The sequence below is a fragment of the Centropristis striata genome, chromosome 22, assembly GCF_030273125.1.
Source record: "Centropristis striata isolate RG_2023a ecotype Rhode Island chromosome 22, C.striata_1.0, whole genome shotgun sequence".
Taxonomy (NCBI): domain Eukaryota; kingdom Metazoa; phylum Chordata; class Actinopteri; order Perciformes; family Serranidae; genus Centropristis; species Centropristis striata.
In genome coordinates, this window is record NC_081538.1 from 20,067,288 (window position 1) to 20,091,496 (window position 24,209).

General features: G+C 40.1%; 1 protein-coding gene across 4 annotated transcripts in view; it reads right to left on the minus strand.

The window, feature by feature from the left end:
* sbf1 (SET binding factor 1) overlaps positions 1-24,209 on the minus strand; it is a 73,731-nt gene that overhangs the window by 37,135 nt on the left and 12,387 nt on the right. For 2 of the 4 annotated variants that reach the window (XM_059325425.1, XM_059325424.1), the window contains exons 2-8: positions 10,780-10,865; positions 9,131-9,268; positions 8,744-8,872; positions 7,859-7,969; positions 4,769-4,846; positions 1,762-1,791; positions 154-259 (exon numbers count right to left, since the gene is read on the minus strand). In XM_059325425.1, the coding sequence (XP_059181408.1) occupies positions 154-259; positions 1,762-1,791; positions 4,769-4,846; positions 7,859-7,969; positions 8,744-8,872; positions 9,131-9,268; positions 10,780-10,865 (678 nt within the window). The remainder of the gene's footprint in view (positions 1-153; positions 260-1,761; positions 1,792-4,768; positions 4,847-7,858; positions 7,970-8,743; positions 8,873-9,130; positions 9,269-10,779; positions 10,866-24,209) is intronic. The other 2 variants (XM_059325426.1, XM_059325427.1) reach the window with 2 other exon arrangements.

Here is a 24,209-nt window from a genome sequence, read left to right on the forward strand (position 1 = left end):
AAATTTTCAGCTATAGAAAAAAATTGACAAAGTATTGACAGTATACTGCCTGACTGCTAGAAGGATTCATTCAATAAATTTATCATAGAAAAATAATAACAAGTTGGAAATGGGACAGGCGTAGTATAAATCACACATTATAATTAAACGTACCAAGCTGTCTGAAGAGCTGGGCCACGCTGCTGCCACTGACAGGAAGTGAGTCATCGATGGGAGTCTGGATAACTTGCCGGTCCCCAGCACCTAACGTTATAGTCCTCTATAGATTAAGAGAAAGAGAGAGGAGAGAAAAGAAGGATTAAAATGGGAGGTGAGAAAACCACAGAACGAATGCTGTTTCGCAGAAAATCAGGGTTTGACAGCGTGGTTTAATCACAGTAGAGCGTGTCCAGTGAGCAGCGTGAGTCAGCGGCAGAGAGATGGACAATCCCAGAAGCTTAGCAGGTACATCACAAAAAAACACAAGCCATTCCAGCCGATCAGGACATAAATGGAGCTGGGCAGGACTCCATGCCAACGACCTTACTGCAAAACAACACCAGCACCACCATATCAATGAGCCTGTATGGGAGAGAGAAACCCCAGCGACGTGGCAGGTGTCATGTGCAGGCGATCTTTCCACTGCAGTCTAATGTGAAGTGGAAAGAAGATTGATCAATCTGTATGGATGATTCATTTAGGGGCATGAAGCAAGTCCTGGAATAAAATTAATCTCTCCACTGTAGAAACACCTATCAGATCTGAAAAAAGGTTGAAACTAAGAGTCTTTCTTTAAGATCTTACACAGCACATATACTGCTTATTACAGGGATGAAATTCAGTATCTCTGATTTGCTCTGTCCTCTGTTACAGATAACTAAATTGACTTTGTAAAACTGGAAAGTTACTCTGCTCCAGACAGAAGACAAAGCCAATAAATATTGACTTGTGTGTGGTTTGGATAACAAGTGTATCCGGGAGTGAAAATGGGGATGATTTAGACTGCAAAAATATAAATCAATACAGTACGAGCACAATAATACAGTACAAGGAGGCATTACAGTACAGGATGAGGCTGTTTGAGGCAAGATCACATGACTACTGGACACTGTATACCTTTGGGGACATGATCTCTGATGTAGTAGTAGTACTTTTTTTATCTGATGCTTAAAAAGCCTTCCAGAAAACCAAATTACATGACAGCACTTGTATCGACACTTGGACTAGACTGAGCAACAGTCAACATCCAAGGTGTATTTTAATCTTCAAGGGTTCACAAAACAGTTTGATTGAGAAAGAAGATCACCTCAAGTGGTTTAAATGTACCCAGAAAGTATGGCTGTGTGAAGCTGGGAGGGCAAAGTGCAACATTATTTCATGCTCTCTACAGCAGCAGCAGCAGCGATAGCGTCAGCAACCATAGGTGAGTTGTTAGCAACTCAATGTGTGATCCAACATCTGATCATCAGGTTTGATCAATTTATTGTTACATGGCAAGAGAAAATACTCAGAGGTCTGCATCATTTTTAAAGACTATCTGTATAATTCTAAATGACTTTTTATAACGGGATGGTTTCTAACGGATTTATTTCAGATGTACTTAATGTGAATTGAATGATCAGTTGTTGGTCACATATTGAGTCCGTATCAAAGCAGTTTGATTGGTTCTCCTGCCACAGGAAGTGTGCATGGATTGACTGAGGGGAATGGGTGGAGAAAAGGAAGCTGAAAAAGCTCAGAGCTGATTGGTGGCATGGGGAGAATGAAGTTGGGCTGGCGTACCAAACTTTCCTCTCTCTCCTCCTGGCCCGGCTACTCAAGCAACCAGCAGAGAAACACACACACACACACGCACCCCGTGGGATAAGACACAGGTTAGAAACAACAGGAGTGAGGGCATAGAATGCCCAAATATAACAACAATGTGACAGTCATGTGATGTCTCAGCATGGCAAAAACAAGTAAGCTGCACAAACAATAACAATGTAAACATGAACTGCAAGATGAAGGCTGTGTAAAAAAATATATATAGGGTGAGTGTAACATTAAACATGAGAGACATACATGCAAAACAAAGTATAGCCATCATTTAGCATTCTGCAGTGCAATAACAGCAACAGATGACTCATCTTGTTCCACTCCTAAAAAACAACAACACACAGAGCAACAACGGTACAAACACTGGTAGCTTCATCGTCTCATTACACGGCTGTAGAATACTCGCTTCTGATTGGTCAATAACAGGCTGTTATTTTTGAAGAGCAGACCATTGCTTTGTGTAATAGACAGTTGTTATGGATGAGGTTCTGATCATAGGAGGATTCGTTATCAAATCAATCTGACAACCGTGTAACCAGGACTGGAAGCTCAGAGCAAGGGGGAGTGTTGGTGTTTACACCACTAGCACAGGAGCTTTGGACTGCTGGGAGGAGGGGGTATAAGGCCTAGGGTGGCCCGGGTCAAATCTGACTTGGATCCCTTTCCTGCATGTCTTACCCTCTGACTCACCCTTTCACTCTGTATCAGAAAAATGGAAAATGCCCCCAAAAAATAATTTAAGAGCTACAAGGTTTATGTTTCTATGGATGCAGTTCCAACTGTAGAATCTAACAGATTTTTTTAAGATGAAACAGTTAAATAATTTAAAAAAAAATAAAAAAATATATTATGAATCAATATTCAAATTATGTATTTCTTTAGTTAGCAGCCGTGTAATAAGTGGGATAGTGTACAGAGTCACTGTACATTATCCGTTAAATATACAACATTAATAGAGGGGTATGCGGACTATGTCACTTTTTCTAGTACAGTTCATGTAGGTTTTACTTACACTCTATGAATGTACAGATGAGGAGCCTTAATGAGCACATTGTTTGTTTTTGTCTTGTAAGAGATATGCTACAAATGATCGGAAGCTATGAAATTAGTTATATGACCTACTCCATCCTTACATGGTTTCGAAATCACACGGTAGCAGTAACACTGGCGTGATAAATTATGAAGAAATTTTTATTTGAAAACTGAAAGTGCACTGGAAACAGCAGACTTTCTACACCAAAGTCACCTCTCACACTAAAATGATAAGAAGTAAAGGGACAAAATGAAGTTCACAGGCTACGTGAGAACCAACGTGTGTCTCGTCCTGTGACAGAAAGTGGCAATGACCTTTCAGCAGAACAGCTTATGCAACCGTCAGTTTGAAGTGGGTTTTCTCTTGCTTATGTGTTAAAGTTCTAATGTGTTATTCCTAAATCAAATCCTGTCAGTCAGAGCACTTGGCAGCGTGCCTCACAGTGTCCAGAAACAGGGATTGGAATTCCTTCTGTTACATTAATGTTAGAGACAGAATTACACATATTACTGTAACAGCTCAATCACTGATGGGTGAGAAGATGACCATGTGACTTTCTTCCATCCACCGTATTCCAACACGATGGGGAAATGTGACACTACCATGGGTCAGGGTTGTGTGCTGTGCAGATAATAAACTGTGTTGAGGAAGGATGCATGAGAGCTCAGTGGTTTGTCACTTCTGTATTCAGGATGGTCTTCTTAACCACAAGGCCACCCTGCTGCTCCACCTTTGTCATTCAGCATTACTCACATCAGGCCAACAGCCTGAAGTCCACTTCACATTAGGGTTGTGAAAACTACTCAGATAAATGTCTGGAGTGTTGTAACATCCTGCTGCTCAACCGGTCTTCAGTGCTGCAATGTTTTTTGTAGATAAATGTAGAGTTCATAAAAAAGGCAGCTCAAGGTTACATGCAAGTGCCACATACTGTAGGCTTTGCAGCAGGTTAGAGGATTATGTGTTTCAAAAGTTGTTTGGTGTGACAGTGTTGCCATGACAACGTGTCTAATGGCAGATGATTTCAGTGTCACGTTGCTCGAGTTATTCTGTTGTGTGTGCTTGGGAGAAGTTGACGTGAACAGACACACTCTGTGGTAATGACAGGCATTAAGCGAGCCTGATAGAAAAGTCCTGTGTGATTTAACAGTTATAGGAATGTGTGTAAGTGTGTGTTACTCTTTCTAAGTGGCCTGTCCTCCTCTTGAGTCAGAGGAACAGAACAGTTTGTGCTCTATATATATATATTGGTGTTTGTTTGATGAGACAAACTGGGAGCCTGTCAGTTCACCGATGAGTGTTTGTGTTTTCACGTGTGTGTCAGTGTGTGTGAGGTGAGCCTTGCATTAGCCTCTGCTGTTTGGGACTGTATGTGTGTTAATACAGATTAGATCTGATTCGCTCATTCAGACGCTGTGCTGCCTGGTAGGAAGCCATCTGGTGTCCCATATGGTCACCTAGCAACTGAACTACGACCTGCACAGCAACGGGTTGGAGTGAGTGAGTGTCTGTGTGTGTGTTTGTGTGTGTGTGTGTGTGTGTGTGTGTGTGTGTGTGTGTGTGTGTGTGTGTGTGTGTGTGTGTGTGTGTGTGTGTGTTAGACAGAGAGGAAACAACTTGAAAATAAACAGTGTTCTAAAATTCTTATTAATTGCTGCAACAAATCAGATTCACAACAAATATAAGATGAAAAAAAGGAAATGAAATGTTTGAAATGGTTAAAATGATCTTGTGGAAACTGTTTGATCACAAAATACACAAAAAAAGCAGGTCAAAAATAGCTGAAGCGCCATCAATCACGCATGATTTCAAATGACTGCAAGAAAGAACACATTCCTTAAAGAAAAGAAAACGACTTGGGTCTGTTTGATCAACAGAATCAATAACATTGAGCCGGCTGTTGATTGGTGAAGCTTGCAGGACGGGAAGGAAAGTTACCTGGAGACAGGCCAGCAGCCACTCACAGGCCAGGGCCTGAGGAACCTTGTCTAAACTACAAACTGGGGACTCATCTATCTGTAACACAGAGGAACCAGTGTACAGTAGGGTGCACACAAATGACACACATGGGTTAGAACAAATGTGGAAACCACAGAGGGAGGGTTACACAGATGTGTGCTTATAGAAATAGACACCTCCTACTGTATGCGCACCATGGGTGTGCATATGTAGTCACTATTTGCTGAAGGTTAGATTTAAAAAAAAAAAAAAACATGTGATTTTTAGAAAATAAGAGGAATGATAAAAAAAGACAATCAAAAAAGAAAAATGGAATAATAAAAAAAACATGTTTAAAGGTGCTTTATAAGACATTCAGAGTCAGTCTGGGTGGGATATGTTCTAGAGCCCGACACATATGCCACTTGACTGATATTATCAAAGGTCTATTGGTATGCAGTTATGAAAACTTTTTTCCCACAACATATAAGGCAGCAAAATATTGCTTGGGTGACAGTGTAATACATTGTTTGTATGATGTGTAACAATGTTAAATACTGTTTAAGAAAGTTTTATGTTTGAGAAAGTAGCTCTCTGGGTACATTTGCAGAGCGGTGAAAGACCAGTGCGCAATCCACATAAAAGGATCGATTTTCATTCTAGCTCCAAAAATTTGCCAAAACGGTGGTGGTGAGCAGCGCTAGCCATGCTAAAATGCAGCAACCTCCAGGGCTGAAAAGTGTAGCCTATGTGAAACTACCAAAAACTGCAGTTTCTTAACTGGCCACTTGAGGCTTGCTGCAAAAGGAGGGAGTAAATAACCAAAGACCCAAAGGTAAAAATGCCCAACTTTACAGCAGAAATAAACTTTAGAGGCTGGTTCAAAAACACTTTTTGTCTCTATAGCAAACTGTGAGAAGAATTACTTTTTATATAACTCACCAGTTTAATTTATATTATAGTTTATCAAATGTATACATAATTACGTGGGTGTTTTGAGTGACAGGTGGCTGTCCTCACATGTGGCTCTATGCTGCATTCTGCCCGTCTCAGCTCCAACAATGTTCTTTGTCCCTTCTTTGGATTAGATGGGTGTTTGAGACATCACCCATAGGTCTTCAGCAACCTATGTGTGATGTCTTGGAGACTACACCCATATTTTATACACTCTGAGTGCTAACAACAGCAACAGTAGACCTGCCATGATAACTATTTGTTCGATGACATATTGTCCCAAAAAGTTTTGCGATAAAGTATATTGTAATTTTAAGATCAATCTATGCCATTGATATAATAGATGATACAATAGGTTTATAATGCAAGTACCCTTTCAAAGAGCAATTAACTTTTAATTCTTAAGAATATTTACATGTGAATATAAAAAATATATATATTATATAATATGATTTAAAGATATCACACATAGAAAAACAAAACAGAAATTAAAGTAAAAATCATAGTTTTTTATGTCTGTTCACTGGGCTTTGGCACTGTGAAAACATGCTTAAGCTCTGTGCCCAGCTCTTATAATAGTCGTAAAACCTGCTGTTTGTCAAACATTGTATTGGCTAAAGTCTTGGTGACATTATTGAATAAACAAAACCGCATGTTAACACAACGGGCCATATTGAGGTCAGCCAAAATGATTGTGGTCATGTATATACATCATACAAGAAGTCGATATTGTAGTTATTGTGACAGGCCGAGGCAACAGTGCTGACAGAGCTAATAGTGTTAACCTGAGGGGGAACCAGAGGGTGGGCGTTATGCTTCCAAGACAATGCTGTCCCACCACCACAGGTCAGGATAGCATTTTCTGCAGTAAACGTCGTATGAGCGCAATGAAGCGCAGCCGCGATCAGCCATTCGTGGCACTAACATGCATGTGCACTTGGTCCGTCTACCGAAACGAAGCAGGGAGAAGCTCGGCTTAAAACACACACAGAGGGAGTATGACCTTATTCTCTGCTCAGAACACCATTATACTCCACATATCTTTATATAGCAAATGCTTGTTTCCTGCTATGCTCTGAATGTATTATATAGCACCTTTAAAGTAACCCAAATGTGCTCTCCTGTAACACACAGTGCTGCTGGTGCATGTTCATGCTATTCGTGTACATAGGAAAACCACTGTTACTCACACTTACTCGAGTTATTACACATATCCAAAGATATCAACAAAATCACAGAAGCTGGGAGGCAAGTATTGTGTTGGTATCTTAGATATGACATGATTTTAAAAGAAAACACAAACATTTGCTTTGGTTAATCTGGTTATAAATGGAGGGATTGTCGTTTTCTTCCATGGACAACATTGCTTGCAAAAGGTAATGAATCGGTCTAACTGTTAAGTGGTACTAATGATCCACAGAGAAGGCCATGTGTTTCGCTAAGCTTTGAAATGAATATCTCCCAGTAAAACCATAACAATAAAAACTTAACAGTAATAATTCTCAAACATCTGAACTTAAGTGTGTTTACAGGACAGTTAACTGTATATATACTTCCCTTCAGGGACAGAGATCTGCTATTAAACCAACCCTAAACAGAAGATTAGTGTCATTTTAATCCTCATGACTCCCTGTAGATAGTAATCTATAAATTATTCAATTATGCATGCACAAAGACATGTGAGGCGCGTTACAAGCACTTCTGCATGTGCGTATATTTAACATCTCTTTACACGCATACATCTACACATGAAGGGATACAGGGTCAAAACCTCTACAAGCACAGATAATGCTTTTCTTTTGTACTAAGCTAGCACAGATAGTTTAGCAGTCCATGCTGAAACAAGGTGTTGACTCGCAGGCTGCACCAAGCTCTAATTCTCCACCCTGCTTGCTGCCTGAAGAAGCTGCACTGCTGAGCAAGGCATGGGGTGATATAAAGAGTATGTACCGCTCAGCAAAGCCAAAGAATTGGAACAGCATAAAAAATGAGACTGAAGAATGGTGTTATCATCATTCTTGGTCAGCTGTTCACAACAGCTTTGATTTATGTGACATTGTGTGTGTGTGTGTGTGTGTGTGTGTGTGTGTGTGTGTGTGTGTGTGTCTGATAGGGAGATGAAGGGTCAGCAGTTACCTGGGAGCCTCCAGCGATGGGGATGATACAAGTGAGGAGATTCCCAACCACCGTTTCCAAGGGGACAGACAGGCCATCTACGTGGACGGTGTAGATCAGACCCAGACAGTTCTGTTCAATCAAGGCGGGGGGAAACAGAGGTCAAGGGGTCAGCAAATGCATGTCGCAGGACCAGATCATAAGACTGTATAAAAGTGGATGGAGCCTGTAGAAGTGCATTAAACCTGCATTATACCTAATGGCTAGCAGGGGGCGACTCTATGAGAAAAAGACCCTTCTTCTCTTTATTTATTATATCAGTAAACATTATCATAATGAGTTTATGGTCAATCACTTCAATACAGCACAATGTTCATTTTATAAATTATGGTCCCATTTGAGTCAAACAGGCGATAAGCAGGGTATAATTTAGGGCAGGGCTACAGACTGATTGACAGGTGGCAAGCACGACAACCTATAAATGTATAAATATAATGGCTGTGTACATTTACAAAGCAGTGACTTTGTTTTTCCGGTGTTGTCTGTGTTTTGTTATTAAAACTATGCCAGTTTTACAGTGTGCTTTCAGTTACGGATGTACCTTGTTAACTAAGCTAGCTAGCTAGCCCTGCTCTTAGCTTGAGTCTAAGCATTTTCTACCTGGTTACCCGTTACCTGGGCCTATCCTCTCACCCAAAAATTTCAAGAAGCAAAATATGTCCAAAACCAATGTCACAGTGTCTACATCCAATATTTTATACAGTCTATTGTAATATTTAAAGAATATATTTTTACAGTGATGAAATTACTGATGGGCAGTATGACTGTTAAATCCATATTTTGGCGTCATTTTTCACCAAAGATGCTCAAATGTGAGAGTATTTGCAGCTGTTGTGTGTGCCGTACCCTGAACACCTCGGTGTAGTCTAGCCGGGACACCAGCACCAGGCTCTTGGGAGCAAAGACCTGAGCTGGTTGAACGACAGCGAGATCCTCATCCACCTCATCCACCTCGCTGGCTTCAACCTTCTGCAGCTGAACACAGAGCACCACAGATATAAAGGCAGTCACATATGGCTGAGATAAAAACTTCAGGTCTGGTTTACACACATTTAAACTTGACACAATATGTGGGTGTGTGTGAATGGTTTAACCACAATAGAGACTTGGGTTCAGTCCCCAGTGGGCTGTACATTCAAGTCAAGCAAATTGGCAGTGGTAATAGCTGGACACATCAAAAAATGTGTTTGAGGGATGTAGTTAACAATGGCTTTTCACTTCAATGTGTCTCACCTGTGGGTTGTCCAAGCCCTCCCAGAAGGTGAAGCAGGCACAGTAGTGACGCTCTGAGCTGATGTCAGTCAAAACCGCTACAAAGAAGGAAGCAGGTTGCTGCTCAGGAACCAGCTGCCAACCGCTGGGCTGACAGAACTACAGAGAAAGAGGAGGTGGTGGTTAGAGTGATGAAAAGGTGACAGCAGCAGAGGAGAAACAGGGTCATGGGTTGGAAACAGATTGTGATGGGAAAAAGGAGAAACATTAGTGCACATAAACCTGGGGGACATATCAGACAGCAAGTCACATGTTCTTGCAGCAACTCAGGGTGATTCATCCAGGGTTAGGCTGTCTTTAACGCAACAAAACAGATTCCAAAAACTTTCCGTCGACTTTAATATGATGGTGACCTAAACAATGTGAATAGACATGAAAGTCTCATTTCAAGTCACAATGTAGTTGGTTTAAAGAAATGATGGTATGTGCTTTACAAATATTTACTTGCACAATAAGGAATGGAGCAATTAATACTGCCATTGTTGTCTGAAGTGAGTCAATATTAGCAGTTTTCTTTGTTAAGATATGCCATTCATAATGTTATGGTCATTATTCATTAAGTTGCCTCACCGACTTGATGAGTCGGCTAAACTTGGCCAGTAAGTGACATGTGTAAACATTGCTAGTTTTATATCTGATTCACAGAGTGGATATGCTTTTAACCAGCAACCTTTTTAACCATTGCATGAATCCACCTTTGAGTTTATGCTTTTTGCTACACAAACACTTGTAGTGGAGAAAAATAATAATAAAAAGAAGATGAAGAACAACAACAATTACAAAAACAACAGGGCTCCAGCAGTGAGTGTCTATAATGACAAATTATTCAAAACTTAATTCTAAACCCTAACTAGTGGCCCCTAAAGACAATGTTAGGCCCCACAATCAATGGTCAATGGGGAATTTAAAACAGTAGTCACCTTCAAAAGACCATGCACTTCCATACCAAATATTATGCAATCTGGCTCGTATTTGAGAAGTAATTTGCTATGAGCCAAAATATTTGACTAACATGCAGGTTGACGGACAAACCAACAAAATGCCATTGCAGTTAGACTTGGGCTGATGGTTTATTGAATTGACGATCAACAATGGTTTGAATAAGTTGGCATCTTATCTAGCTGCCAATGTTTTGGCAATTTTTTTTTTGACAGAAAAACACTGCCATGGTGTTTGGATGCCAATGTAGGCTCACAAAGCCAGGAGCAACATTTGTAGAAAGACGATGTAGTCTGCCATTGTTGTTATTATGCTTAAAGTTGGTGCTAGCGTTTACGACATATACAGTGACATCAGGATGTGACTCTCTACCTTGTTGACAATTGACAATTGTTGAGAATTCACCTAGGGAGTGTTAAAAACCTTTAACAGACTAAAGGATGGGATAAATGCAGAGGTTGAATTTCCCCATTGTGGGATTAATAAAGTAATCTTCTTCTTCTTCTTCTTATCCATAAGTGATCCTCTAACACTTAGCAATGACCACAGAAAGAGTGTCCTACTCCAGCCTTTGAGCTACCCAGGATATTGAACCCCTAACCCTGGCAGGGTTAAGTGCCTTGTTCTGCCCACTTAGCTTCACTACAGTATGTCTGTAAGTGTTGACTTACCAGCTCTATGCCTTGTGGGAACGGGCTGTCCTCCCAGTCTTTCTCAGGAAACCGCTGGAGAATGCGACCTTGACCTTCACCCTCCACTGCAGGGAGACAGAGAGAGAGACAAACACAGAGGTCAGTGCATGTTATTTACATTGTTTGTTGTCTGTTTGTTTCATTAAGTAAGCTTCTGTTAGTTCTTTAAACCATATTGGCATGCTTTTTTTTTTCTTTTTGTGTTTTTTCATTTGTATTTTGGCATATAAATAAACTATGAATTAAAAAAATAATCACGTGAAAACAATTTTTTTCCACACCATGCCACCATCATTCAGAAGACTGGTATACAGTGATGTTACATTCTCCACACAGTGACAAGATGGTTTGTGCGGAGGATACTGCCACACTAAATTGTTTCAACTGTTGTGATGGGGCCGCACAAAACTAAATTCTTGTCCGACCTGAAGGTGTGTCCTCGGCCTAGGGCTGGACAATAGTCCAAAAAAGTCTTTAATTGGCATCATATTGTGATAAAATAATTATATATTAAACAAATATTGAGATACCCTGATACAAAATGACATTGTCTAATTTGATAATAACAAGCACACTATAAAAATGCTTGTTCTGCATATTTTTCTATAATGTGTTTATCACAATGTCAAGAAATAGCGGACAAATTGGGTTACAGCAAGGTATACATTATTTGGATTACTCTTTACATATGTTGTGTTCCTCGGAGCAAACCATAGAGGTGCTGTCTTGCTTACAATGAGTATGGAACATATGAAAAAAGGTTTTACCATGTAGTTATTTCATATAGACAATTTATTTACTGAATAATCAGAAAACATGTGATATATATCCTTATTGAGATGTGAAATTACCTATATCGGGATAGAACTTTTTGACCATATTGCCCAGCCCTACATTGGACCAAGATAGAAAACACAGAGCTGGCCTGATATAGTGCTGTTACATCTGTAGCTATGATCAACTTTAGTACAGAGTACTCAAGTCTGATTAACTACATCTGTGTATTGTCAGGTTGGTCTGTTAAATGAGTCCTTGTGGCTTGTGTTAAAATGCGCCTCTGCTGCTGGTTAATGAGGCCATTTCCACTGTTGGCCAGGGCTGGGCTCATCACAGTGGCACAATGACACGACAAAGGCCGACTTATGTAACCACCACAAGCCCGTCTTTCAGCCTGGATCCATCTGAAGCCCTGCAGGCTGCTTAATGGCAGCATTCATCCACACAGAGAATACCCTTATCCCCCCCAATACAAAGGATGTAAATCTAGCATTGAAGTGTACAAAACAAAATATTATTCCATGCTATATAAAGGAGAGGGTTTCAACAGCATTTAGACCAAACCTGGACAGTTTGCCTGAGAGAAAACAACAGAGCATGTGGGCTTTACCAAGGGAACTAAAACAGAAGCACAGACACACGGAGACAATACACAAACAGAAAGTAGGCCAGCTCCCAAAACACACAGGGAAAAGCTAAAATCTTCCGCTCTCCCTTGCAAACTAGGGATATGGCAATGTGGGAGTGGTGCTCTGGGATCAAGTCATCAAAGATAAGAGGTTAATTAATTTCCTTTTTGTTTTGAGATGACTGGCCCTTGTCTCGCTGCCCGCTCTTAAGGATGTCTGAGTACAGAGGAATTCGTAGTCTGAATGAAGATAACTATCTATTTTATTTGGTACGCCTTTGTGGAAGCAGTATGAATGTCCTAACGTGTAATGGCGGCAGAGCTTGTTATGGCACTTTTGCACCGTAGTTCTTCATACTAGTAGGAAGAGGGCTATCAATTAAGTCACCTAAAAGTAACAGAACTAAAATGTTGAGTGCCATGTGCTCTTGTAAACAAATAGTATCCTTGAATTGGTTCAAGATAAACCTTTAACCTCACATAGCTAAGTCTGTGTAAATACCATAACTGAGTGTTAGTGGTTACATTCATTCATCAGTCATGTCTACTTTGACTAAAGTCAACATAAAAATAAAGCCTATTTAGACCACTTTAAACAACAGAGCTGCAAAATGCTTATTACACATACTCAAAATAAATCACAATCTCTTTGTAAAAAAAATTAAACTATTTCCCTTGTTATGACTCTTATGAACATGTGATTCATGATGAATCATCTGGTGCAGTTCAGCAGAGCTGATGCATGCTGGGACAGTCCCCACGTCACCTCCCAGCTACCTTCTCGAAGATGGTGATTTTAAAAAGCAGTGGTATGTCCTTATGTTATGTTTTTTAACAATGTGTTGTCAGCGGATGACAAGCTGTAGGTGTGTAAGGAACACACACAATGACAAAACACAGAATGTGACAGTGCAGAGCGAGGCTGGTACAGACACAGTATCAGCCAATAGTCAGGCAGGGTGGGGATTATTCAGCCAGTTAAAGCAGGACATCCTGCAGCCGAGGGAGGAGTGTATGAAGGGGCCAGAAAATGAGTCTGCTGGGAGTGACACGCCGGCCTGACAACCACAGACATGGACACACACACACACACACACACACACACACACACTTTTTTCCCCTGAAAAAGCCCTCAACGCAAACCGGTTCACTCCATACACCAACATAAGCTAAAAGTGTCTCCTTGTCACAAGAGGCTAATTTTCGCTCTAATCCAATTATGCTAAGAAGATGTGCATTTATACATGGGAAATCTATGGAATGTAAACAAGACTTAAAGGCTTTCAATTGACTTCACAACACCAGCAATTACACAGAGAAATGAGAAGGCACAGAGCGAGATAGTGACTATGCCAGGGTCAACACTAATTACAACCACTGTACAGTTTCTAAATATTTTAGTTACGCAAATCAAAATTACAGAAAAAGACAAAGATGTTTCCATTTGTACTTCATGCCGCTGAAATCCCAATGTATCTCTTTTTTACAATACCAAGCAGTTCAACTTGCTGCTCCAAGCCTCACTGAAGACCCAGACCAGGTCCTTTCTGCTGTGTTCTTTGTGCTTTTATAGTTTTCAGAGTCAATTCTCTTTCACACATGCACTGCAACCCTGAACATCCCGGGGGAGCTGTCTGTGAGAACAAAAAAAAGTCCAAATCAGTTGGGCCGGACGTTAAACTGACCTTACCCTGCCAGCTTTCTAGTACAAAGTCTGTGTACTGTCAAACTGAGCCAATGTATGAAAAGAGAAGGTCATTGTCTGGAGAATTCACAGTGAGCAGGTGGGCGTGTTGATGACATTGCCATCATGTGACTGGCGTAAAACTGAAAGAATTGGGGTGGTCGGTAGCGTAGTGGGTTACGCAGGCGCCCCATGTGTAGAGGCTACAGTCCTCACTGCAGCTGGCCCCGTTTCGAGTCCCGCATCGGACGGCCGTTTACTGCGTGTCATTCCCCTCTCTCTGCCCCCTGCTTCCTGTCTCTCTTCAGCTGTCCTGTCCATTAAAGGCATGAAAAAGCCCAAAAAATTACATTTAAAAAACAAAAAAAAACAAAAAAAAAACTGAAAGAATACAATCAGAAGTAATTTACACAAAACAGCAACAAAAATGGGTAACTAGAGAGACCTCCAGGCCTGAAAAGTAAAGCCAATGCAGACGTGTATTAAACATGCATTATTTTTCTAATGGCCACCAGGGGAAGAAGAGAAGTCAAGGCTGTATGGAAGTCAATAGGAAAATCAGCCTACGTCTTACTTGATTTATTGTCTCAGTAAATATTTTCCTAATGAGTTTGGGGTCTCAATTACTTGTTTCAAGTCTTCTTCAATACAATGTGATGTTCATTTCTGTAAGTTATGGTCCTATTTAGAGTAAAATAGACAATAAAGTAGGGTATGCTTGAGGGCATGTGTACCTTGTGATTGACAGGTCACTACCACAGTGCACTGTGTGTTTGTTCTTTACAACTTTGACACTTTCACAGTGTATTTACCTTAGCAAAGTTAATTGTAAAATGTGGCCCCTTAAAAATGTCCTGTTCCATTGGACTAAAAGACACTCTAAGGAGCTGTTCAGAATAAATAATAATTTCCCCTTGCTAACCAAGCTACACAATGCAAGAATTATATATGTTAAATAAATGCTGACATCCAAATCAAGCAGAGCAGGGGTATATAGCTGAAATATACATTTCAAAAAATATTACAGAATGTAGTGAAATTTTTTTGCTGTGTTGCTACTGAACCCTTATTGCTTAAATCAGCACTATCGACAATCAAACTATATCAGATTTGGCATGTATGTCTATGCAAAGCAGCAAGATAGCAACTAAAAGGAATCACTTTATTTAGCTGATATCTCTGTTGTCGGCCACACGTTATTTCAGCATTACAACAGCTTTGTACACCACCACCTAAATACACCGTCACCTGCAGCAGCTCAATTATGCATAGTTCTATATAGTGTATTTCTAGTTTTGAGGAACTTGAGTCATGCCGCACACAGTCAATGACTTAGTATGGATTACTATTAGCTGAGCATACTTGAAGTAGCAGTGTGTGCCAGCACCAGTCTGAGAATATTCCCAAAGCAATTTGGGAGCACATTGCCAGTCTCGAACTTGCTCATGAACTGAAATGAAATTACAAGCCTGTAACCTCCTGGACTATCTGGGTTAACACACCAGGCAACAAAAAGCAAAAGCAACCTCTGCAGTTGTAACACTCACTGCACTGACAGCTGCAGTGAGCAGGACAGCAAAGGCCCAGAACAAACAGCAGAAATACCTCCATATCACCTGCAAGAACCATGACTGGAGGAACTTGTGGCATGATGCCAAAGTCATCTGGTGTGATGCAAAACTTGGTGATGTGCTACCACAGTGCACTGTAGCACCCAAGTGAAAAAATTATGATGCAAATGTTTGCTTTAAACCCTTTGAACAGGAGTGTTTGTACAGGAGCTACACGCATTCCAGCTACGACAAATGATTTTACCGAAACACTGGCTTGCAAAATGTCTCGTATCTGTTTGGCAAAATGTTTAGATAATTGTGTCACACAAGTCAAGTTGTTGAGTAAAGAAATAATAAATTAAATACTTAAAAATAAGGACGCTATCTGAAGAACAAGCTGTGTCACCCTACATAGAGATATCATTATCAAATGCAATGACAAAAGCTCTAACTTCACAGTGCCGATCCAACATACTGACTGCGTGAAGTGAAACTAGCAGGTTAGATGTTAGGTTAACTGAGTCGAGGTAAGAGGTTAGGTTAACAATATCAAGGTTTTTAACATGAGTGTAAGAAGTGTTAGTGGTTTTTAAAAAGAATTCCCTTCTCCCTTTAGCTCTGAAAGAATCAAAATAAGGTTTTAACACAAAGTCACATAATATCTTCTCTAATTGCAAATGTTGCTTTTACACAGTCACTGTGCACAAATCAGATAAAATGCAACAGATGTCATTTGTGCAAAATAGACCAACTAGACTTGGGCTGATGGTCGATTGAACTGACGATTCTTTGAATCATTTGGCAATGCCTATCTAGCTGTCGATGGTTAGACATTTTATTTTTGCCCGAAAAACACTGCCATGGTAAATTTGAAGGTGTACACCCCATTTCCACCATGAAACTCTATTGCTAGCAAGATAGCAATTAGCGACTCAAGTTGTTGTTGTTGTTCGGTGTAATGAATGTACACAGGGCAATTTGAAGCTTTTGCTGAAGTGGTGTAGGTAGTAACAAAATTAATACAAGTGATCAGCTGGACCCCCTTGGAGACACATGACACATACAGGTGTAAACGGCCATGTGCTTCATCTGTCTACGTGTGATCCAATCATTGAAGATGCATTTTAAACCAGGTTGAAACGGGGTCTTAGTTGTGATGTTCAGAAATGTATATTCTGAAATATAGAGGTATCGTTACCATAGACTTAAATCAGGAAAAGTCTTTTGGGGCCTCATGGGATCACCTAACAGACCCGGAAGTTGAAATTTCACTGTTTGGCCACAACAAAAAATTGGCTTCAAAGACTGGCGCTCTTCCTTGGGTCTTTGACCAGATGCTCTTCACATTGCTGCTTTAAGGTTAATGGCAGGCAACACCATGCCATGTTTTATAAAGGAAAAGCAATCACAGCATGATACAAATAAAGATGTCTTATTCTGGCAGGTATCTGTGACAACACAGCAGAACAGAGCTGTTATGATGGCCAGCAGAGCATATGAAGCAGACACTTGTGTTTGCATACACAGTAAAAATTCAACTTGACAGGAATCTGAAGTTGTATGAAATCTTGTTGTTCGTGATAATACCCGATTGTTTCCTAGAATGATTAAATAAAATCTAAATTTTGTGAACAAAGTGACACTCCTGTACCTGGTACACTTCTGTACCAGGTACAGAGTGTGAACATAATAAGCACACCCATATCAGAATGGGTGGAAAGGCGGCACTGAGTGAAACTACAGCCAATGCGTGACTGATGATAATGAAATGAAAAAACAAAAGCTGTGATGAAAATGTTTACTTTAAACAAATACTACTTAGGCCTAATTGTTTGCAGATGATTCTGCAACACCAAACTAAGAGATAAGCTGCGTTTCACCAGGCTACTGTGCAACATGTCAACCTGAACAATTGGGAAGAACAATTGCATAACTTCTCAACAGTGTCTGCAGAATCTAAGGCCAGCTGTTTGAAGTGGTAAATGATGGGAAATCATTCAGATTTCTCCATCAGAAAAAGATACTGTATCACATAATGATAATGTGAGAACATAGTGTGATTACATTCTGTGATTACATTCTGTTGGTTGGTTTTTGCCTCTTATGACATAAATAGACTGCCTCTTTATACTTATCCTACATTGCCACAATGCAAACTCAGTCTTTAGTGAGCTGTTCATATCTGACAAACATCCACCCTTAGATAAGCATACCTGTCCAGATATTTTGTTGACCAATCAGTGGACAATCATTTTTGCAGACCAGCTCCTTTTTGCAATTTTTGCTTTTTTATCATCATCTTAATCACTCCAAAGAGTTCTAAAGCTGGGGGGATTACAATTGACAATGTGCTAGGCTAAAAGTTACCACGTCTGGACCACAATGACAGCAGCAGAATCTAAAATACCCTGATATGGGTCCTCTCCACTGCTCTCCAGTCAGATCCAGTTAAATGACTCTAGACTTGGATAAGCTTCAGCAGGCTTCCTCACATACAGCAGTGATGCACACACGTATCATATCCAATCATACTATATGATTTGTATTTTAGATTCATGGACAAATGTTTCCTGCAGCTCGACATTGGTAAGTTGTGACATTTTTATTCATGTTTTATTTAACAACCCAAGCATCTCATCTTTAATTAAGCATCTACTTCTCTCATTGTAACACGGGCTAAAGAGGTCACACAGAAATCATCATCAAACACTTCAGTTCACTTAGAACACCCGCTGCTGTTCGACAGCGCACAAAGAATTTGTGCTCCTCTTACCATCAAGATTAATCACGATAAAATTAATTTCATGTTGAAGCAGCAGGTGAACAAATGTAACAGCTCAGCACAGAGCACTGCTGCTGAGGCAGTCGTGAGCAGCCTGCAGGCATGGCTGCAAAACACATGCTGCTGATGTAATACAATGGTTCACTATCAGTCTGCAGCCTGTGAGAGGAATGTGAATTGAGTGGAGTGGCCTTGCAGGGACGTGACATCCAGCTATCAGCCGGACCTGTTGTCTAACAACGATCTTTAACTCTACCGCAGGCCGTAGTCTTTTAAAAAAAAGTGTTTTGGCACCAGTTTGTCTTTATCCTTGAATCTCACACTCATCCTGCTTTTATTTCTCCAGGAAAGCCTGTCTTTGCATGTCCTGCTGCAACAACAAAAATACCTCAGATTGACCATGATTTGTAGATATATAGGTGTGTGGATGTTACAGCATGGTCTTTCATTGTAAAAGTCATGCAAACACAATGCATTCCACACTTATAAGGAATTGCAATTGATGTGATTTTATTGATACCAATGACATTATTGATTCAGCTTGTCAGTCCAATTCTTAATCAATTCCCAATGTATTTTCTGTTTGGAAAAATTTAGGCCTATACAGGTTTTCAGCGTCAATGCACCCGTTTTATTATCTCCAAGGCTGAACACAGTGTCTGCTGTGTTTATGCAAACCAACTGAACCACTATTTGTCTTTATGACATGTTGTGGTAAATTAAAAAGAGGCTTTCATCAACAACATCCAACAGTGTCTCCAACACATAGACTATACTTGATGGGCTGCCCAGGTATACTAACGGCCGCCAAAGTGTATCCGGCAGCACATTTTAGCATTATCTTTTTTATACGTGCAGGAGAATGACACCATCCGTGATTGATTAACGATCGCCAGAAGTGTCTAACTGGCCTATGGTTGGGTACCGTTCACATTTGACCTAATACCGGTACTTGGAATTTGGTACTGTGACCATAAATGACAATAAACATGGTAGAGAACTTTCAGCATAGTTTTTGTTTTCATTCATTCGGGTAACGAGCTGCATTAAAACTTATAATCTGTTTACCAAATGCGGTATTTAATAGGTGCCGACTGAGTGAATGTGAATCTGTACTCGGTATTACTGACATAATTCGGTCATTACCTCAAAAGCACCGAGTTCGGCACCCAATCCTTAACAGGCCAAGTCAAGACCAGCAACATGACAGATCAGTAGAGGTGGAAGAGGGTGAAGGATGGTAATGGCAAGTTTATGTTTTTAGTAACGAGACAATGACAGCCTTTGTCTCACCAAAAACTAACCAAACATACAAGTTCCACTCGTGTGCAGAGTGTCAGATACATGGTGTTCCTTGAATTTAAGCCCACATTGGATAGAAATATGTTTCAGCATGTTGCTGGTGTTTCTACACTCACTTGTATTTCTCCATTTAAAAGACATTACAAGCAGCACTGTCATCTTTCTTTGTGAAATGAAGCCACGGCTTTTCTTTCTCTACGTCATGACTCCTTCTTGTAAGTTTCCGGCAGCATACATGAATGAGTTAACTGTAAGACATGCCAGCATTGGAAAAAGGAACTGTTGAGCTTGGAGGCAAACGCTTCCAATGGATTGGTCCATTACTCCTACAACGTTAAATGTCTCCAAAGTTATGGTGATTGTTTAGAAAAGCATCACAAATATTTGAAGGCAAAGACTGACCATAAGTCACACTGACTAAAAGCACTAGACACAGAAAAAAATACAAAACAAAAATCACCACCAACCTGACTGAATACTTCTGAGAGATTTTACAAGAACCAAACACCCAAATACCAAACTGGCAGTTGCTGTAAGGCTACAGCACTGCTTTGTCCTGTGTTTGTTATTTTATTTTATCCACCTCGTGAATTGGAGGGAGTGGAACAGCAGCTGTGTGTTCACAGTGTGAGGAACACAATCAGCAAGTCACAATCAGTGCATTCAGTTCCTACAGTGCTGAGCAACCAAAGAGACCCAATCAATGTGCAGACTGTCAACAGGCTTTTCTGCCACTGCTGAACTCTCTCTCAGCAGCCAGTAACAGCCAAATCAGGCTTCCATGCTTCCTGCTTTGCCATCCAAAGGCACACACAATAGTTCAGCCTGGCTATTTCAAAAAGTTGTAAGTTGATTATAGGCTTCCAAAGCTTAAAAAGTCCATTTGTTGGGGTCAATGAAAGGGGATCTGTTCACTTTTTAAATGTATGTAAAATACGGTACAGATAGCCTGATTTCTGCACTATATTGCCATTTTGTTACCACCTTGTTTTATATATATATATATATATATATATATTTCCTTCTTTTTCCCCACCATCCATTTTTTTCATGATGTTTGAGATTGTAACTTTCAGCCACCTCACAGAAAAGAGCAGTTGATACAAGGGTTGGACAGGTGTAAAAACTTTAGCACATCAACATTATGCTAAAAAACAGACTGGACCCGTAGACCCAATTCTTCCCCTAGGTGTTGGTGGGTTTTTTTTCTTTTTATCTTAAGAGCAGCGCATATACATCCTTCCATTGTGTTAAGTGAAGCATAATCTGCATCGACAGGTGTTATAAATCACACAAATATCCCGATGTTTATGTATCATGATCTTTTTAACAGTATGTACATTTATTAATCAAGGCTCCCGGTCTGTCTGTGAGTTTCTCACTACGGTGGCTCCCTGACAGCAAGAATTTACTAATTTACTGAATAGTTTTCATGTTGGCTTCATGTGAAGAGATCAGCAATGTTTGTATGCATTGATGAATTGATTTTATATCATTGATGAATTGATTTTATATCCCCACCCACTGCAGCCAGTAAGGGGACTCAAACAGGAACATAAACAGACCGGAAGCGTTGATCAATCAATGTGGATGCGGTTAAAACGTTTGAATCACACAAATATCCTGCTGGATGTGTGTCTTAAACAGCCGACTATGGAGAAAAATCTTCACTAAATGCAACAAAAATAGACTTGATGCATAAAAACATGCATGAGTGAGTTGCTAGAGTGGGGTTTATCATATCACTAAGCACATTATTACTTGTTTGTATTACTGGGACAAAAGCATACTGACTACTTATATCCAAAATACTCATATCACAGACACTACCATCAATTATTCATATTCATCCACAAATTCGTAAAATCGAATTGAATAAAGACGGACAGCCATATACAAGGTTCTGACCTAGTCATGTTTTTTGTTTCTAGATTTACTTGTCCAACATGACATTTTACTTCCCTGAAAAATTGGCCAATCCTTACTGTTGATACCCGTTAGTTTGCTGTCTCATGTCATCATCCTCAAAATAATACAAGAGCAGATTTTTAAGGTGTGGGCTGCTCTAAACAGCAATTAAAATGTATGATAAGCAGAAAAAAAATGTTTTTAGCCCTTCTTTATGCACACCAATGCCAAAGATACAATCAGAGGCTCAAGCCAGACACCATCAACCAAAACAGAGCCACTGGTTAACCAGGAGACTCAGACTGATTACTTCTCGGAAATAGTAACATGCTAACTAAATAACCTGGTCAAATAAAGGTTGAGGGGAAAAAACAGGAGCAAGAGACAATCCCAACGAGGGAGAAAAAAAGCAGGAGCAGGGGAGGAAAATGTAGGTCACACATACTGGTTGTGTGTCTGTGTGCATGTGTGACTCCTCACACAGATACTCTGTGACACAGGATGGAAGGAGACCGCCTGGTCATGTGATCACTGAATGATGGCAGTCAAGAGTTGAAATGAGTGTGTAGCTCAGCGTGTGTGTCATGCTCCTGGTGCTGAACCAGACCACAGCTTCTCGTTTGCAGGCTCGCAAACCACAGTGACACGACATCGGGCGGTTACCACGGCGACTGCAGCAGTCGGGGAAAAAGAGCCTTGTGTGTTTCCATGTGTCTTTGTGTGCACATGCATTCAGTAAGTTTTTGCAGATTTGCAACTATGTTCAACACAAGGAATACAATTCGGTCTAAAGCAAGCTCCTGCAAAAGTTTGGGAGAGAGGAAGTTAAATTAAATAAACAATATCTTACTGATGCATTGATTTACTAGCCTTTTTATGATGAATACGCGCATTAGTCCATGCTGCAACAAATATGTGCTATAATACTGCAATTATTATGCTTACAACTACATTTCCAAATAATTTGAATCTGTGTAGAATGTAAATAAAACAGAATGTGGTCATTTGCTAATCCTTTTTACCTTATTCAACTGAAAACTTTAAGGTTTAAGGTTTAAGGTTTTACCTTATCAGCCTATGGATTTTCTGTAAATATATGCTCTTTTTAAAAACATTTCATCATTATGGATTTTGTGTATTTAACAAACGGAGAACAGTAAGGTAAGGTAACAGTAAGGCACATAATAAAATAAAATAAAAAAGGACTTGCAATAAACCTTCAATGTATAGCATCTAATGGTTTACTCATACATGTATATATATGCCTATTCTGAATGTACAAACAGGTTAATTGGTAAAAGGTGATAGTGTCATGATTGGGTACGAAGGGACTGACTTCTCTGGGGCCGAGCATATCTGAGATGGACTCATGCTAAATGGAAAAATGTGCTGTGGTCCAACGAGTTCACATTTCAAATAGTTTTTGGAAAATAATGGACGTTGTGTCCACTGGGCTAAAGAGGAAAAGGACCATCCAGACTGTTACCAGCACAAAGTTCAAAAGCATCTGTGATGGTATGGAGGTATGTTATGACATCATAGAAAACAGTCACATCTCTGAAGGCCCCATTCATGCGGAAAGGTACAGCAGCATGGCTTCAAATGAAAAAAGAGTGCAGGTATTAGACTGGCCCGCCTGCAGTCTTGACCTGTCTCCATTGACAATGTGTTCTGAAGCAAAAAATATGACAACAGAGACCACAGACTGTTCAGCAACATTAGTTGTGTAAGTAAGATTCAGAAAGAATTTGACTTTTCAACAATTTGTGATCTCAGTTCCTAAACAGTGCTAAGCTGATGTAACACAGTGCTAAACTGATGTAACACAGTGCTAAACATGCCCCTGCCCCAACTTTTCTTGGTAGTATGAGTTTATTTTTACAATAAAGTGTATCTGCTTGAACACTTAAATATTGCCTCTGTACAGTTTTCAATTGTTCATTTGTCAAAATGGATTTGCAAATGATCACACTATTGACGTTATTTACCTTATTTACATTTTGGACAGCATCCAAACTTTTTGAGAATCAGGGTTATACAAACAATATATAATGATACTACTAACATTCACGATTAATTTGCTAAATGTCATGAAAAGCTTGCAGAAAAATAAAGTTACATGTTAAAAAGTGTCTCCACTGTCGTAAAATCTCCAGAAACATTCATAGAGTTGAAGCTTTTGGATAACAAGATACAAAACTATGACATCATTAAATGCATGCTGTATACCACACCCTCCAACAGTGCTCCCTCGGCTGTCCACCCAGCTTGCTCTTACACACACACACACATTCATTCACATGTGAATGCACAGGCACTCAAACACATGCAGGACACTCTTAGTAATGTGAAGAAGTGTGAGTCACTCTGATTAAAAGCAGCACTACATCTACAGACCGGGGCCCCTCATGGGGTCAGAGACAAACATAAGGATCTGCACATCAATAAGTAACACTTGACATTTAGAGCTGGCTAAATTTGGTGTCATACAACAGCAAATATGATAATCCTGCATGAATAAATTAGCCAGTCCAACTGTCTGACTAAAGCTGCCATTTAAGAACCAAATAGAGACAAAAAAATGTGCTCCATCTGGCAACCGCCGTCGCCCTGGAGACAATGTGGGACATTTTCTTTGTGCAAAAGCTCTTCAGCAAACTCACATCCTTCCTGCAAAACTAATGCTCTCCACCACCCGAACACCCAAACAAAAAGGCCTTCCAGGAGGGCCTCAGAGAGGGCCACAGCAGCTACACTGATCAAACGTATTACAGT